At 40.3% G+C, this 18,546-nt stretch overlaps 1 protein-coding gene and 1 pseudogene across 1 annotated transcript in view; one reads left to right on the top strand and one right to left on the bottom strand.

Moving 5' to 3' along the window:
• The window catches only part of LOC139731988 (protein farnesyltransferase subunit beta-like), a 31,100-nt gene that overhangs the window by 11,771 nt on the left and 783 nt on the right, over positions 1-18,546 (bottom strand). The window contains exons 2-6 of the mRNA XM_071642864.1: positions 11,152-11,231; positions 10,527-10,691; positions 9,490-9,539; positions 8,286-8,382; positions 6,157-6,240 (exon numbers count right to left, since the gene is read on the bottom strand). Coding sequence (XP_071498965.1) covers positions 6,157-6,240; positions 8,286-8,382; positions 9,490-9,539; positions 10,527-10,691; positions 11,152-11,231 — 476 coding nt within the window. The remainder of the gene's footprint in view (positions 1-6,156; positions 6,241-8,285; positions 8,383-9,489; positions 9,540-10,526; positions 10,692-11,151; positions 11,232-18,546) is intronic.
• LOC139731946 (uncharacterized) lies at positions 15,935-16,928 on the top strand (annotated as a pseudogene).

Raw genomic sequence — 18,546 nt, 5'->3', positions numbered from 1 at the left:
CAAATTTGCTATCAGCCAATCAGACGCAAGGATTTACACTGACAACTGTTAAAAGCTAATGAAATCCTTGCGTCTGATTGGCTGATAGCAAATTTGTCGGTGAAAACTCCGACGAACTCGTTGATGAAACGCCCCCCTGAAGTGATCAACCAAATCACATCAAAGGAAAATCTACAGATTCTGATAGTCTCTATTTGAAGTGATTTTATTAGATGTAAATCATATGAGACCAACTCTTCATATTGACAAAACTCCAAACGTATTCATGCCTTTCTCACAGATTCCACAAAGGACACCACTGCCTGACATTTCAACTGTGACATTCTTGGAGAATGTATGGGTGCAAAGGATTTTGAGCCCCATGTAACTGCCCATAATACCTTGTGCTGCATTGACCAGCCCACGTGAGAGACGGCAATGAAAGCTTGCAGCTTCCTGCCGCCACTCAATGATAAGGATGGCGCCCTCACAGTCAAGGCCTCCGAGATCAAGAAAATGGCCCACCAATGCTGGAACCACGGAGGAGGAAAGAGGACCCATCAGCACTCTAGGGTCGCAGCCTGGGGACTGTCCAGCCAGAGTCATGCCAGGACCCGATCCCTCCCCATACTGCCCTCTCAGCGATCAACCATTCCCGTCGACAACCGACACTCCCGGGTCCATCCGGACAAACACGGTCCCAAGCCACTGTGGAACACCACCGCCAATCACCCACCCGACACAGTCACACATTCCAAGCCTGGGTCACAAAACGGTGCACATTCATTTTGGGGGCGTGGCCCAGCAATGACGAGACGGCAGAGAAGGAAGTCATCCAAAAGAGTGAGGTCACGGTTTGTCTGGGATCACATGACCACCACAGCTCTTCCAAAGCAGCATCCGTCAAAGGACACTCCCACAATTCAGAATCTACACACGCTACATAATCAACCCTTGAGATTACAAGAGGAGATCAATCCCATGACAGGGACTGAAACTTCACAGAAAGGTAACTTTTCGTTCACTCTGCCTGGTTTAATCTAGATGCAATAATGAAGCATCTACTGAAGCGAAGTCAACATTTCAAGTATGATACATAATTTTGAAATATAAGGTATGAAAGAAATTGTATTTACCCATGGCATTATTTTTGAAGAAATATACACATGCATTGCTAAAAATACTGAAATGATTGAGTATATAAAGTACAATGCTATTCATGAAGGTCCTGAAATCATTTTTCATCTGCACTACCAAATTTTTACAACTCAGTGAAGAGAGACAATGAGAGTGAAATGTCCTGTGCAAGGATGTTCATGCTCAACAAAATTCAAAATTAGGGTTACCCTTATAGGAGTCCAAAGCATGATCCATTCACTATAAAGTGGAGTTTTCAGTATGCTTCAAATGTAACAAAGCATTTGTGGATTCCCTGTTGAAAACAACATCCAAACACTTGAATACACCATGATATCAACTTCTAGCTATCAATCAACAACTGTGGTAATTTTGACATCCTTTTATGAAGAAATTCAGGACAATTGTGACTTATATACGCAGAACTCCTTCAATTTTGACATCCCTGATCACGAATTCAGGGAAACCGTACTGACTCTGATGCATCTCTTCCACAGGGCACAGGAGACTGAAGCGCAGAGAGAGGACAAACAGTTTGCTGGGTATGCTGGACAAGCCCCTCATGTTGGATGAACTCTGCAAAACTCCACTGCCACTTATCCTCAAGAACAAGGCCCCTAGAGGTAATCTGCCCGCCAACTTCATTCTTCCACCGATAAGTAGAGGTTTGGATGAGCCAACCCTTCCTCAAGTTCAAACTTCTCCAACCAGCAAAACAAGCACATCTTTGGTAGGAATAGCCAGGACACCAAAGCAGAAACTAAAAGCAAAAAGACTGCCAAAAAGAAGGAAGAGTCAGCCAGATCGCAAGGTGGGAGTCAAAAAAGACAAAAACGTCTCCAAACATCTCCAGAAAAGATCTGACGGTGCTGAGGAGGGCTTCACCAGCAGCATCCAAGATGAGGACAGCGAAGACGATAGCAGTGATGCAGACACGGAGGAGGAGGCAGAGCTCAGTACCGATATCTCAGCCAATCAGACTGACGATGAAGATGACGACTCTTGTCTTGATGACAGAAGCTGCGCAAGTGAATCATCAACTGGAATTAGAGATATGTCGGTTGCAATGAGGTCTGCTTGTTCAACTGGCAAAGGTTCAACAACTTCTCATAGTACCAAAAGCTCTCCTGATATCAAATTTTTCGGAGAGAACAGTGATAACGATAAGGATTTCCATGGTAATGATGGTGATGATGAGAATGATGATTTTGATGATGATAATGACGACGAGGAGGATAATGACATTGCTGATGTCCATATCGAAAGCGATGGTGATGACAGCATTTCAGGAGAAGATGACAGAGATAATGAAAGTAACAGTGTTGATGATGATGATGATGGTGATAGTGATGACGATGATGATGAAATGTTTGTTAGAATTAGTGACTACGGAGAAGAAGATGAAGATGGAAATGATGAAGTTAGTGATGGTCGTGATGAAGATTATGATAATGAAAATGAAGATGGTGATAAGAGTACCACTAATGACAATGACACTGACAAAGATGATGAAGACGTGGATGATGATGATGATGATGATGATGAAATGTTTGTAAGGATAAGTGATTATGGAGAAGACAGTGCTGATGGCCATGAAAGCGATGATGGGGTAAATGTAGTAAACTCAGCACAGGCAAATCTTGGGGTCACAAATGATGAAAGAAATGAAACAAGAACTGCTGAAAGAGAAAACATGAACGAAGGAAAGGGGCAAAACGGTAACGATGATGATAATGATGCTGCTGATGACAAAAAAGATAAAGCGCAGTGATGATGAAGATGATCGTGATGACACTGATAATGATAGAGATGGAGGAGACAACAGCATGAAATATGACAGTGATGCTGAGGATTGAGACACCAAAAGGATCACCAGCAGCGAAAGCGGTGAAAACAGAACACATTTTACTATAACTGAACTAACCAACATCAAAACCAATCTCTTCAATGCCTGTTTGCTTGTTCCTTTGGAATAAGTACATGATATTACAATATTGAAAACATCTATGATCTGCACATAATGATCACTCATGTACTTGATGACAGAAGATTTATCGTGGAGAGGAAGTTGTTAGAATAAAATCTACAAAAATGGGGCAAAATTTGTACAAAGGCATGAACTGTCTGTCTTCATAGATAGGTAAGGACATGTAAGGCTGCCAATCTTTCAGATCTAAAAACAGAGGCAGAAAAAAGCTCTATGCAATCAATATCATGATACAATGATTGTTTGTGTGTGGCATAATGAAGTTGCATTGTACGCTCACTGAAATGTAAATGGCCAAGCTTATCAAATGGTACAAGCATGTTATCTGATTTGACAGAAGTTTGCACTGATATCTTACTTCACTTCCTTTCCTTTCAACACACTACTGTTTGATGGAGAGCCAAATATTGATTGAAAATCGAATATCAGCTTTATCACTTATCAAGTCAAATGTATGCCACTATAGTATCACACAGCCAGTCTGCCTACATGTGTATAGATGGTACATTGTCACTAAAACTGGCTGAAATCCTGTCAGCTTTTGGTAAGGATATGCTTGAATACTCTTCAGGGCCCAAGTATAGCTTGTGGGCACCATGAGAAGAATATGGGTGTTTTGTCGTTGTTGCTTCCTTGGTGAAACTTTGCTTATCCCTTATGGTAATTTTGAAAAAAAAAGAAAGAAATCAAATAGCCTGTTAAGAAGTCTTGATGTGGATATGGCTGCAAACCCCATATTTACTCTGAAAAGCTGAACTCCATAGATTATTTCTTCTACGTAAAGGAAAACGTACTGTCCAATTTCATTCTTCCACATTTGTGATGGTCTTTCTTTGCACACGCATGATCTTAAGTAGGTTTCTGTGATTTCAGGCCAATGTTATTGTTCGAACAATCCAGATCATGGTGGGGAATTTTATATACAATCACTGTATACAAATTTAGCCATTTTTTTTTTCAAGACAATTTCTTTGTTATCAGACCTGCTATTGGACTGTAATTAATTATGTAATTTGCTGTGCCATGCCGAGAACAAAATTTTCATTCTGTCCCAAAGTAACAAATACAATGATCATATTACCAGTTGTGAAGCACAAGCACATAATTTCAAATAGGTTTTGCTCTATGATTCAAAAAGTCTTTGTTGAGAAAAATCACTACATCTGAAGTAATAATAGTTAATTCTTACTCAGTACTTTTCCACTAGATACAAATCACTAAATCTTAGAGCACATGTTTGTTTTAAAGTTAGGCCAAAGGTAGGAAAATGCATTGTATTTTGCTAATACAATGTGACTTGGCAACGGATTATATCAAATTTATCAGGCCTTGTCAGCCAGAATAAATGGTTTGTAAATATTTTATCTGCCCAACTTGAATGTTTCCTTTGATTCTTAATTTCATTCATGACAGAATCAAGCATTCAATATCACTTCTTTAAAATGTTTTCTAAATGTCTATACACTCAGACACCTTTGAATATTCCTGCATATGATTATGAAGGAAGATTCCTTTTGGGTGACGGGAGAATATAAAGCCCAATTTCTTTCTCCAAGACTCCCAAATTTGTGACCAAAGGCCACAAATTATTAAGCATTTTCCATGATTGGACACATTTTTGTTTTTTGCTAAAGGCATTCATACACACAAAACAAGTTAAAAGCAGGTCAAATGTGAAATAGTCTGCCAAAAAAAAAAAAAAAAAAAAATCAAGGTCTCAATCTAATAAGGAAATCAACTTTCCTACAGAAAAAGGACAGATCAATTGATGACCCCCCCCCCCCCGAAAAAAATATCGTCAAATTTTTTGTGACAGAGAATCGATTTGATTTTAATTGATAAGAGTCTTTCATACATGTACACCTTAACAGAATATTACAGATGACATCCAGTGAATGTGCTTACACATTATATGATACAACTGAAATATTGTATTTTTCCAAGTGTAAAGACAATAAACTACAAAAATTAAATTCTATTGTGTCATTTTGTCGTTGTGTAAAACCTCATTCATAATAATGCTAGATGAAGATGTTCATTGTCTTAATTCCATTCAATCTTTAGAAATGTACCAATACCATAGAGATATATACTAAAGTAGGCTATATAATCTCTATGACCAATACTCATCTGTAAGAATTATATGTTCAGTATATGGTTTGTTGTATGTGAGACAGAAATCATTGTATACCATCTTGTCTGCTTCATACACATCGTACCTGGGCAATTACCCCCAGAGGGCAATTACCCCCAGCTAAATACTGGTTAGTGGTTAGGTCAGAGTAAAGATTAGGGTTAGGGTTAAGTTTAGGGTTAGGAGTTTGGGTTAGGGTTACGATTAGGTTCAGGATTAGGATTCTCAGGATTAGGGCCAGGGGAAGGTCCAGGGTAATTGCCCAGGGGGTAATTGCCCTAGACCCCATACACACATATTTCTCTACTTTGATACCACAAATACCAAAGCTTGTAGCTATACTGCAAAGCTGGCATAAAGGGTAACTACAGTCTGCTCTATATGAGTGTACTGCAGTCACAATGTCCCTTCTGCAGAGTGAGAAAGGACACTAAAAACTTAAAGGAACTATGCAATGCAAATGTAAGTTGACCTGTATTGATTCAAATTACCCTGATCATTACTTATGTGGCTAAAAGAATATCTTAACATGTGACATATATTTTATAATAGTTTTATTCTTCAGATAACCAGTACTTATATATAGCCCACAAAAAACATTTCAAGTCAAGATTCTGTCAATGACATCATCTGTCAATCATTGGCAAAGTACAATGTGCAACTACGATTCACAAAATACATTGGAATGCACTTTCCCTTACACTGTGCATAACTTGCATGCTTCCCTAAAATATCTTTTGTGAATCATATTAGTAACATTGAAATATGCAATTTATGCTCACTCTACGGAACTGTGCTCTTTTTATCATGACTATTTTTTTTTATTTTTTTTTTTTAACGGAGGAAAGAAAAATGACAAAACTTGAGAGCTTCAAAATAATTCATGGCGGTATGAACTGTAGCTTTTGTGACCTCTTACCTTACATCAACTTCCCCAGATGTGTGCATGAGAAAAGCGCCCTCTGGTGTTCTCATCCTCAGCAGGTAGGACTGTAATTTTGGTCTATTGAAGCAGACACGTAATAACGATGCAAAGTGAATTGACGTGCTTAAAGGGAGTTTTAGATTCGGTTGAGACCTATCTTCAGGTTTCTAACATTTTTGGGTGAGATAATGAGAAACCTCTCATGAAATGTGAAAGAGCATGCAATTAAAAGAGGAATTCAACGTTTGATGAAAATTGGTTTCGAAATGGCTGAGATATCCAAAACAGAGTGATCCTAATATAAGGTGGGACCGACCTTTTCTTGTGATCGCTCTTTTAAATTACTTTGTTTTTGGATGTCTCAGCCATTCCAAAACCAATTTCCATCAAATAAACTTTGAATTCCTCTTAGAATGGTATGCTCTTTACCATTACATAAGAGGTTTCTTGGTATATCCCAAAAAGTTTAAAGCCTAATCCTCATCTCTACCAATACTATCCTCATCCATTTAAACATCAATTGCCCGTATGTATAGAAACAGCAATGGTAAAATACATCAATACTTTTTCATATGCCTTGGAAAATGGCAGTCTCAATTCAAGCATAGCTACAGCATCCTGTCTGTATTCACACTGAGCACAGACCTCCACCAAGCAAAACATTTCCACTCATACACATTAGATGACAATGGCCTTATTTTCCAATGATAGAGAAGAGCCTACCTCAACGAGCTTATAATAGTGAGAAAAATCTCTTTATTCATGGTCTGCCTCAGCTTCCTACTGTGCCTTGAGCATGTACTCAGTGCTTGAATGCACACCTCAAATACATGTAGCTTGAATTTCCTCGTTTGATGGCCATAGAGTCCTTAATTTTTTTTATTATCCTGGATATAGACAGTTATCCAATTCACTACCAATTCAATCATCTGTTCCTTGTGTCATTGTCAACTTTTTCTGTAAGTTTCATCTAAATCCGCTCACAACTTTTTGAGTTTTTTTGCAAACAGACAGACAAGCACACAACAAACAAAACAATGCCAACAAAAACATAACCTCCTTGGTGGAGGTAATAAAGAAGCAAATAAGTTGTATGTGTATATATACCCCAAAGGTAAACATGACCACATGCCTATTGGATTGTAACTTATTCAAGCCATCTATTGTGCACTAAAGATATAAATGAAAACCTTCAAGGGTCTAGAAAAAACTTCCCTCTTTTATGTCATCACTTATGCCATCTATTACACAGCACAGGTATCAGGTAATGAAAACCTTAAAGCACTTGGATAAAATAAGCAAACATCATTTATTCAAGCCATTGTTACACAATATGAATATTAAACAGAATCCTTACAGAGCCTGGAAACATGTCACTTGAATTTGAGGGCAAGAAGTATTGTGAGAAAATTTGATCAGAGTAACTCAGGCAATGAAGTACTCTGAGAACTTTTTCTTGATTTGTAGTTCAAAATACTGGTATGAGGTTCTTTTGAAGTTATTGGCAAAAAAAAAAAAGTCTCACAATGTCCCACCTTAGAAATTGCCTGGTGTTTACGGACTGTACAGTACTGGTTGAGTGGGGATTCATGTTTTGAACATTCCTAAGTGAGATGATGAGAAACCTCTTATGAAATATGAAAGAGCATGTAATTTTAAGAAGGATTCAACATTTATTTGATGAAAATTGGTTTTCAAATGGCTGAGATACCCCAAAAAGTGATCATAAAAGGCGACAGGCCACGTCTTTTATTAGGATCTCTTTGTTTCACCTTGTTTTTGGATATCTCAGCCATTTCAAAACCGAATTTCATCAAATAAACTTTTGATACCCCTTAGAATTGCATGCTCTTTGACATCTCATAGTGGTTTCTGAATATGTCGCAAAACGTTAAAAGCTAAATCCTCACCTAAACCAGAATTGTACACACCCTTTAACATCATCAGCATTCTGAAAAACACTCCCTTGTGCAGAATTGACAAAGGACACAGAAACAAACCAGCTCAAAATGGCATCAATTAAAAAAAGGATAGAGTATGATGGGATTTTTATGAGGAACGTGGGGGAGGGGGAGGGGAAACACGGTGTTTTGTCAGACTGACTGCTGATCATTGACACCCACCTGTCGATAATGTTGAAGGCCTCCTCCGTCCCTAGAGTACTCAGGGCCAGCACTGCAGCATACGTCGGAGCCAAGTGGGCAATCTGTCCTGGCCCACCTGCAGCATAAAGATCAGAGCACCATTTTAAAAGAACCTCAACAAGTGCCATCTATTCTCGACAGTAAGAAAAACTAGAGAAGCACTCTGAGAGTGCAGACCTCCGCCAAGCAGCTACTTTCCACCAATGTTCTTGTTCTTTCAAAGAGATCAGTGACTTCCACCCATACACATGCATGCTGTAAATCACCCGATTTCCCAGTATAGAAGCTTTTTGTTACATCATCAACTTCCAGCTGCGCAGCGTGCCTCGCCCTAGCAGAAACTAGAGCACACACTTTAGTGCCCGTATGCAAACCTTTAAAAATGCACAGCTTGAACTCCCAAGTTCATTGACCCTACCTGCCAAAATATAAAAAAATCCTTCATAAAATCACTGAATCACTACCAACATTTAATCATTTGTTAATTGTGTCATTCTCTACATTTCCTGTAAGTTTCTTCCAAATCCGTTCACTACTTTTTGAGTTATTTTGCACACGGACAAACCAACAAACAAGCAAACACCGATGAACACATAACCTCTTCCCTTGGCGGAGGTAACAAATATGTCAGCATGTGATACTTCAAAGGCACTTCAAATTAGTAGTGTATGTCACCATTCAGTTTCCATTCAGTTCTACAATGTTGCTGTCATCAGCAGACACTTGCCATCGCTTTCTCATCAATCTTTCCTGATTGCATGGACTCAACAGGCTGGCACACGCTGCAGCTTTCATTGCTAGCAGCTCGAGATCATGACGCTGTTTTCCATTTGACAGAATCCCTCGTTCTGACAAATACCTCATGCTCTTCAACCAGGGGACAGTCTAACGTTTGAAAGTTCTCTTAGAGTCAACTATGGGTTGGTTGGCCAAAGTTGTGGTCAAAAAAAAAAAAAAAAAAAAAAAAAATGGTGGTTGCCAGCATTGAAAGAAACTGTTTTGCACAAAGGCAGAGTGACAACCACAGTGCAATGTACATGTACTCGAGATTCAAAATCAATACCAGAAATATGTGGGTCCTAAAGTTGACTAGAGCAGATAGCAAGAATTCTTTTTGATTTCATGGCCTGACACATGCGAAGGTCTAATACTTTTAACATACACAAACTGTTTTTGCATTTACCTGCAAATCCTCCATCTGGACACTGACACTGGCCAAGAAAATGCGCTACACTGGGAAATTCACAAGAAACAAAAAGAACAAGTATAAATCAGAATGGACTTCACAAATGATGATGCATATATCAGGCATTGTATTCACTGTATTACAAAAGAGAGGCCAAATGTACAGAGCATAGCCTTAATTTTTATTGATTTTTGTAATTTGTTTATTTGCTCCTGATGCAATGCAATGCAATGCAATGCAATGCAATATGAGGAATTCTTTCTACTTGGCATCACTCGTTCTCTGCCTTCCCTTAGGGTTGCCATGGTTACCACTTCAGGAAGCAAGAACTATTGCCTGAGTGAGGGGAAAATGTCAGCACCCTTCTCCAATCCCATCCTAATCCTCCATCCCCCCACCCCCTTCAAGCCTCCCTTGCAACTTTCCATGCATGTGTTTTATGCTGGACAGCACTGTCGGGGAAAGACGACCTGCTTGTAGATCGCCAATGACACAATGCAAATGTACATTACTGAGTGCCATGAGGGCCTTTGTCCAAGCACCTGGAGTTGAAATGTTAGAGTGCAGGCACAGATATAATATATTTGCCCTCACCACCTCCTTCAGCGAAGGGAACGTCAGTGATATTGACCCAGCAAATCTGTGCCACTCTTGTGCCCATCAAACTGCTAAGAATACTCTAATATTTACATCTTTTCGTGCAAAGTGCCATTCCACATCAAACAAGATTTCATTTTCCGGGCTGTCAAGTGCAAACTATGCAAAATGAGTCCAATCCCTCATACAACTCATATCCTTATCAAAGATACTGAGAGACTGGTAACAGCTCTTCATTGCACTCTGAGTGCGAGCAAACTCATCGAATTACGCGTGACGGAAATTGTGTTGTTTCAGCATCCCATAAAAGCCAAATAAATCAAACTTATACCAACAAGTGGTTGGGCAGCTCACAGCATAGTTGCCCAACCACTTGGTTTTCCCACATTCCCTCTTTCCAAACGACAACGTCGATCAAACGAAGCAGCAGAACTCACTTGGACGACTGCTCGGCAGTGAGTTTTTCCCCCAGGAGCTCAAGACTGTGAAGTATCCAGTAGCACAGCCATGGTCTGCTGGCATCCAAGACCTCATAAGAGTCCGACAGGTAGCAGAGTCCTTTGTTGAGGTAGGCTAGATGCTTGAATCGCTCAAGCACAGGTCTGCACGGTACGATCAAAGAACGAGAATGAAATATTTAAATGTTAAAAATTACAATTGTTTGTTTACATCATTCTGTATGTTTTAAAAATCTCGGCAAGGATGGGAAAATTTGAAAAACGTTCTCCATCATTTCTTCGCAAAGTCATAGAATGATAGTCTTATTCAAAGGAACAATCAAAGTATCAATCAGTTTCATCACCTCAGTGAAAACAAAGAAAAACCAAACTAGCATTTGCTTCATTCCTCCAACCACACCCCCCCCCCCCCCACCCCAGAACAATAGAGATACAATACATTATACAATAAAACAAGCAAAAACCATAACCTACCCATTACAAATCACAGCAATTCATGAGCACAAAGCATGGTTTCATGGCTGGCTGTGGGATTTTCTGAGATTAGACAGTGCACTATGAAATCAATTTATTGCGCCAGGGAATCAGAATGGTCAGTACTCACCCTTTGTTTTCAGTTGCCAAGCTTTTCACCTTTGCCCGAAACATTGCAAACTTGGCATCCACAAGCTTTTCAACATCTTCCTGAAATGAAAGAGACCACAAAAAAAAAAAACAGTTCTCACTTATTATGTAAACATTTATATTGTGTTCTTTATATCATGGTTTATGATTCAAGAAATTATCCTCTGGTCAGAGATATTACGCTCTTTTGTTGTGTATCAGTTGATTAATGTTATACTGGGCTTTTCAAGAAAGAGCATGTATACAGCGCACTTCTGTTATAACAAACACGGTTATAACGAAATTCTGGTTACAACGAAATAAAAATCCAGGTCGCAAAATTATCGGCTCTATGTGTTTTTATTACCTCCGCCAAGGGAGGAGGTTATGTTTTTGTTACCGTTTGTTGGTTAGTTAGTTAGTTAGTTAGTTAGTTTGTCCGTGTGCAAAATAACTCAAAAAGTAGTTAATGGATTTGGATGAAACTTGCAGGAAAGGTTTAGATTGATACAAGTAACAGATGATTAAGTTTTGGTAGTGATCCAAGAATTTGGGGGGAATTTATGAAGAATTTTTGATATTTTGGCAGGTAGGGTCAATGAACTTGGGAGTTCAGGCTGCGCGTATTTGAGGTTTGCATGCGCGCACTAAAGTGCGTGCTCTAGTTTCTGCTAGGGCAAGGCGCGCCGTGCGGGGCTGAGGGTTTATGACGTAACAAAGGCTTCTATATTGGGAAATCGGGCGACTTTCAGCACACAACCATTTAAGTACGTATGGGTGGAAATCACTTATATCTCTATGGAAGAACAAGATCAGTGGTGGAAATGAGCTGCATGCTTGGCGGAGGTCTGCTCTCTCAGAGTGCTTTTCTAGTTGGTTATTTGTTCGGTTATGACAAAATTTCTATATAATGAAAAAAATCTGCCAGTCCCAAGGACTTCATTATAATGGGAGACCACTGTACGATTAGTTCAAGAGCTTGTATTCAAAACAAGAATTTTATCACATTGACATACAAATGTATCACGTTGACGTATAAATTTCTTTATTCCAAAACATGGGCTCATGCTAAGGAACCATGCACATACTACAACTGCACAAGTTTTGTCAAGCTCATTGGGATTAGCCTATCACAAAAGTATCATTCAGTGAAGCAAGTTTTATATGGCAAAAAAAAAAGAAATAAAATTATTCAACATCTCTAAATCCAATGTAATATTAAATTTCACCGACAGGAGCAAAAAAAAAAATGCTACATAACTGGTAAAAGATAAGTTCAGTTAAATTTGCTTCAGGGACTTAAGCCTGTTTAAATGGTAACTTTTTGTGTGTCGTCAAATTTCTTGTCTTCAGGATCCAAGTTCAAATGATTCAAGATCGAGATCACTGCATTAAGCATAACTGGCCTATCAAATTAAATGGTCAAATCTTCAGTGTATATCTTGATTTCTTTATCAATCAATTTCGACATTGCACTTCATGATACAGCATATGATCGTTAAGTTTGAATATGCATGTGAATTTGCATGCATCAATTAAAAATATGAATAACACTAACAGACTTGTCTTATGAGCAACCAACAGGTGAAATTAACTCCCTAGAGTAGCAGAAACAAAAAAGTCAACGAAAACGTTTTTCAAAATTTTATTCATATCAACTAATATTGTACTGAGCTTTCGATCCTAGCAGAATCTTCGTCAGAAGCAAAATGACAAACAGGCAGGGAAAGCAATCACATATAAGGACTTCACACAACAAGAACAGACAGGGACAGGCTAGGTACACAAAACAAAGAAAACAAAGGAGAGGGTGGGAAGTCATGGGCAAGGAGCCCAACAGGTAAAGGGAGGGGGATTAGAGCGAGCAGGAGGGTGGACAGACAAAAGGCAGAGGAGAGCGGACAGACAAAAGGCGGAGGAGGGTCAGTAATGATCATGAGGATCAAGGAGGCAACCATTGAAGGAAAGGATGAATAGGGAGGCAACATCAAAGAAGATAAGGAACACCAGAAGGATATGGAAAGGGAAAGAGTGAAAAAAGCAACAGTAAGGGAAGGGGGGGGGGGGGGGCTGAACAAACAGGGAGCCCTTAAGGTGTACCAGGAGGAGGCAACAAAAGAAAGTAATCAAACATATCAAAGTATATACACATATAGCAATGGCAAAAGTGACAATGGAATAACAGTAATGAAAAAAATAATTAATATATATATATATATATATATATATATATATATATATATTAATTATTTTTTTTCAGGAGGAGAGAAAGGAGAGAAAATTGTATACATGTATGTAGATAAGCAGGCAGGGCAAAATAAGCACAAGTATGTATAAACAAACAAACCTAGTGTGTGTATGTGTAGGCGGAAAAGGCTGTATAAAAAAGACTCGGGCTATAGGAAGGAATAAATTGGGGAAAAAAGGATCTGCAAATGAAAAAAGCGCAAAGAAAGAACAAAATGAAATTAAAAAATGAAAAAGATTATTATTATTACCACCATTATTATTTTTCTCTTTTTCATTTTTTAATTTCATTTTGTTCTTTCTTTGCGCTTTTTTCATTTGCAGATCCTTTTTTCCCCAATTTATTCCTTCCTATAGCCCGAGTCTTTTTTATACAGCCTTTTCCGCCTACACATACACACACTAGGTTTGTTTGTTTATACATACTTGTGCTTATTTTGCCCTGCCTGCTTATCTACATACATGTATACAATTTTCTCTCCTTTCTCTCCTCCTGAAAAAAAATAATTAATATATATATATATATATATATATATATATATATATATATATTAATTATTTTTTTCATTACTGTTATTCCATTGTCACTTTTGCCATTGCTATATGTGTATATACTTTGATATGTTTGATTACTTTCTTTTGTTGCCTCCTCCTGGTACACCTTAAGGGCTCCCTGTTTGTTCAGCCCCCCCCCCCCCCCCCCCCCCCCCCTTCCCTTACTGTTGCTTTTTTCACTCTTTCCCTTTCCATATCCTTCTGGTGTTCCTTATCTTCTTTGATGTTGCCTCCCTATTCATCCTTTCCTTCAATGGTTGCCTCCTTGATCCTCATGATCATTACTGACCCTCCTCCGCCTTTTGTCTGTCCGCTCTCCTCTGCCTTTTGTCTGTCCACCCTCCTGCTCGCTCTAATCCCCCTCCCTTTACCTGTTGGGCTCCTTGCCCATGACTTCCCACCCTCTCCTTTGTTTTCTTTGTTTTGTGTACCTAGCCTGTCCCTGTCTGTTCTTGTTGTGTGAAGTCCTTATATGTGATTGCTTTCCCTGCCTGTTTGTCATTTTGCTTCTGACGAAGATTCTGCTAGGATCGAAAGCTCAGGCCCCTTTTGACTCCATTTTACTTCATTGGCTCGCCTTCATTGGATAAGCAGTTTTCAGCAGCCTTTTTTTTGCTACATTTAGTTCCTTTTCTGCTGTTGCATCACGCCCACGTGATCCTCCTTATCCTCTTTGTCTTCTCTGTTCTGTTTTAATTGTTTTATTGCTTTGTTCCAGTTCAGTCTCCTTCCTTGCCCTGTTTCCCTCCCACTTCTCGACTTGTAGTATCTTTGTTTCCACAGTGTTATATTTGTTTGTTTGTATCGTATTTGTTACTTTCTTTTCAGGTGTTTGTCTCCGTTCCTGGTACTTTTCTCTTCAGTTCCGTGCCTTTATCTCTGAGCTTGTCTCATTTCCCTTTATCATTTCTCTTCACTCACTTTTCTGCTTAGCACAGGTTGGCCTAGCTGTACATTGACCGACTGTACTTACCCTTTTCCCTTTGATTTATCCGCTTTACAGGTCAATCTTGCTCCCCTTTTTGAATTTCCCTCAATTCTGACAGGTTATGTATTTCTCCTTCCCTTGTTTGGCTATCATTGTTCTTCTCTGTCCCATGCTTACCATGGCTAACCATCTATCTCTTTTTCATCAACTGAGGAAAACCAAGCTCAAGGCCCTCAGATTCTCATTTCACCAGGATAATTACAGATTCTACTCCCTCAACCGCATGATACCCACAGGTCTCCAACTCCACTGCACTCCAGCTCTTGGAACACTCTCGCCTGAACTACGGAAACGCTGGAACCAGACTCTACATGGAGCTTCCATCCGTTTGATTAACATTCTCTCTGAACAGTGTGCTGCCTCTCTCACTTCCTTTTCAGCTGACATCGACAGACTGGAGACTGAACTTCGCTCTTGCTGCACCGACACCCAGTGGCTCAAATACAATGATGAAATTGAATCTTGTCTCTCAAAACATATGTCTGACCTCACTGCTCGCAGGAACAAGAAAATAGGCAACTTCACGAAGAAACGTCAAAGGTCCAACAGATTCAGGCGACACACCACATCCACTGATGCATCCTCCACTTCTGTCGTTAACCTTTCTTCTTCTCCCCTATCTCAAGCAGAAACGTCTCTTCTCTCAAAAGGTCTCAAGTTTTGCCCCACTCCACCCAAGGTCGATCAAATAGCACTCAGCCAAGACCTCTCTACTTTCTACCGCAGGTTACGCCTCAAAGAGTTTTTTCTCGATGAACCCCCTTCTGCTCCTGAGCCCTTTCATCCTAAAAGCTCATGGATTCCCCCCAAGAACAGAGTTCCCTCCCTGGAAACGTACATCGAAGCTGTCTCATCTCAAGTCCACTCCGCAGATACGCTCGACATTGCATCACATGACAATCTCCCAAAGGAAGAACGCCAGGCTCTCTCATCTCTCAAAAACAGGCCTGACATCATCATCAAGCCTGCAGACAAAGGATCAGCTGTTGTAGTAATGGACCGCCAGCAGTACATCGATGAAGCCATGAAACATCTCCGCAATCCTTCCCACTACACACTTCTTGACTTTGATCCCACCGATAATTTCTCCCAACAGATCCAGTCGACACTCGATGACATGAAGGAACATGAACACCTCACCAAGAAGGCTCACAAATTTCTCTCCCCCGTTAATGCCAAACCTGCCCGATTCTATCTCCTCCCCAAGATCCACAAACCTGGCAATCCCGGTCGTCCCATCCTCTCTGGAAATGGTTCCCCAACAGAGAACATCTCCCTCTTTGTGGATCACCACATTAAACCTCTTGTCTCACTCGCACCCTCCTACATTCATGACACACCAGACTTTCTCAGGAAACTCGATGAAATCAAGGACCAGATACCCGAGACAGCAATCATCGGTACTTTCGACGTCTCCTCTCTCTACACCAATATTCCCCACGACGAAGGTATTCTAGCCTCCTGTGAGGCTTTGACTTGCAGCGGCCATTCCAACCCCCCCATATCTCACATCAAATCCCTCATGTCACATGTACTGACGAAAAACAACTTCACATTCATGGACAAGCACTACTTACAGGTATCTGGCACAGCTATGGGTACCAGGATGGCTCCCTCCTTCGCCTGTCTCTTCATGACCAAGCTAGAGCAGCAGATGTTAGATTCAGCCCCCTGTCGTCCATGGATCTGGTGGCGCTACATCGATGACATTTTCTTCATCTGGACCAGGGAGGAAGAAAGCCTCCATACTTTCATGACCACATCAATTCTTTCCACAGAACCATCAAATTCACTTCTGATTTCTCCCAAGAAAAGACCAACTTCCTCGATGTCACCGTTAGGAAGGAGTCTAACCATGTCACCACCACTCTCTACACTAAACCCACAGACACCCATCAGTACCTCCACTCAGCCAGCTGCCACCCCCGCCACTGCAAAACCAGTATCCCTTACAGTCAAGCCCTCAGACTTCGCCGTATCTGCTCTGAGGATTCTGAGTTTTCTTTCCATGCCAGGAACCTGAAGAGACATCTCGCAGCCAGGGGCTATGGTACCAGGAGAATTCAACAAGCCATCAACAAAGTTCGTTCTCTCCCTAGATCTGAAGTTCTCAAACCGAAAACCAACAAGCAGGACATCACTGACAGAATACCCCTTGTGACCACTTTCCATCCCAATCTACCCTCTCTCCACAATATCCTTCGTGATAATCACCATATCCTTCACACCTCTGATCGTCTCTTACAGGCCGTCCCAGATACTCCCATCCTGGCATACCGACGCCCCCACAACCTTAAGGATCTCATCGTCCGTGCTGAAGTACCCTCCCTCACTGACAATTCTTCTCCTTTACAGCATGGCACATTCAAATGTTCAGCCAGTAGGTGCATCATTTGTAGCATACACATCCATGAGAGTGACTCTTTCACCAGCAACTCTACCGGCCTCTCTCACCACACAAAGGGAAACATCACTTGTACTACCACTAATGTTGTGTATCTCATCACTTGCAGAGTTTGTAGAATCCAGTATGTTGGGGAAACCAAGACTACACTCAAAAGACGCTTCTATGGACACAGATCTACTGTCAACACAGCCAAGCTCGACACTCCAGTGGGCCACCATTTCAATCTACCCGATCATTCCATCACTGATATGACTCTACAGGGCATTGAATCTTTAGGCACTCGTCCAGACACAGTCAGAACCAGCAGAGAGAAGCTCTGGATGAGACGACTTCACACCATCCAACCCCATGGCCTCAACATCCAGGAGGGAAATGACTAACCACCTTTATTTTTTCATTATTATTACCACCATTATTATTTTTCTCTTTTTCATTTTTTAATTTCATTTTGTTCTTTCTTTGCGCTTTTTTCATTTGCAGATCCTTTTTTCCCCAATTTATTCCTTCCTATAGCCCGAGTCTTTTTTATACAGCCTTTTCCGCCTACACATACACACACTAGGTTTGTTTGTTTATACATACTTGTGCTTATTTTGCCCTGCCTGCTTATCTACATACATGTATACAATTTTCTCTCCTTTCTCTCCTCCTGAAAAAAAAATAATTAATATATATATATATATATATATATATATATATATATATTAATTATTTTTTTCATCACTGTTATTCCATTGTCACTTTTGCCATTGCTATATGTGTATATACTTTGATATGTTTGATTACTTTCTTTTGTTGCCTCCTCCTGGTACACCTTAAGGGCTCCCTGTTTGTTCAGCCCCCCCCCCCCCCCCCCCCCTTCCCTTACTGTTGCTTTTTTCACTCTTTCCCTTTCCATATCCTTCTGGTGTTCCTTATCTTCTTTGATGTTGCCTCCCTATTCATCCTTTCCTTCAATGGTTGCCTCCTTGATCCTCATGATCATTACTGACCCTCCTCCGCCTTTTGTCTGTCCGCTCTCCTCTGCCTTTTGTCTGTCCACCCTCCTGCTCGCTCTAATCCCCCTCCCTTTACCTGTTGGGCTCCTTGCCCATGACTTCCCACCCTCTCCTTTGTTTTCTTTGTTTTGTGTACCTAGCCTGTCCCTGTCTGTTCTTGTTGTGTGAAGTCCTTATATGTGATTGCTTTCCCTGCCTGTT

This window comes from Diadema antillarum, unplaced genomic scaffold (assembly GCF_040938485.1).
Source record: "Diadema antillarum isolate AM-2024a unplaced genomic scaffold, OU_Dant_1.0 scf00000023, whole genome shotgun sequence".
NCBI classification, from domain to species: domain Eukaryota; kingdom Metazoa; phylum Echinodermata; class Echinoidea; order Diadematoida; family Diadematidae; genus Diadema; species Diadema antillarum.
This window is presented reverse-complemented; position numbering and strand designations above follow the sequence as displayed.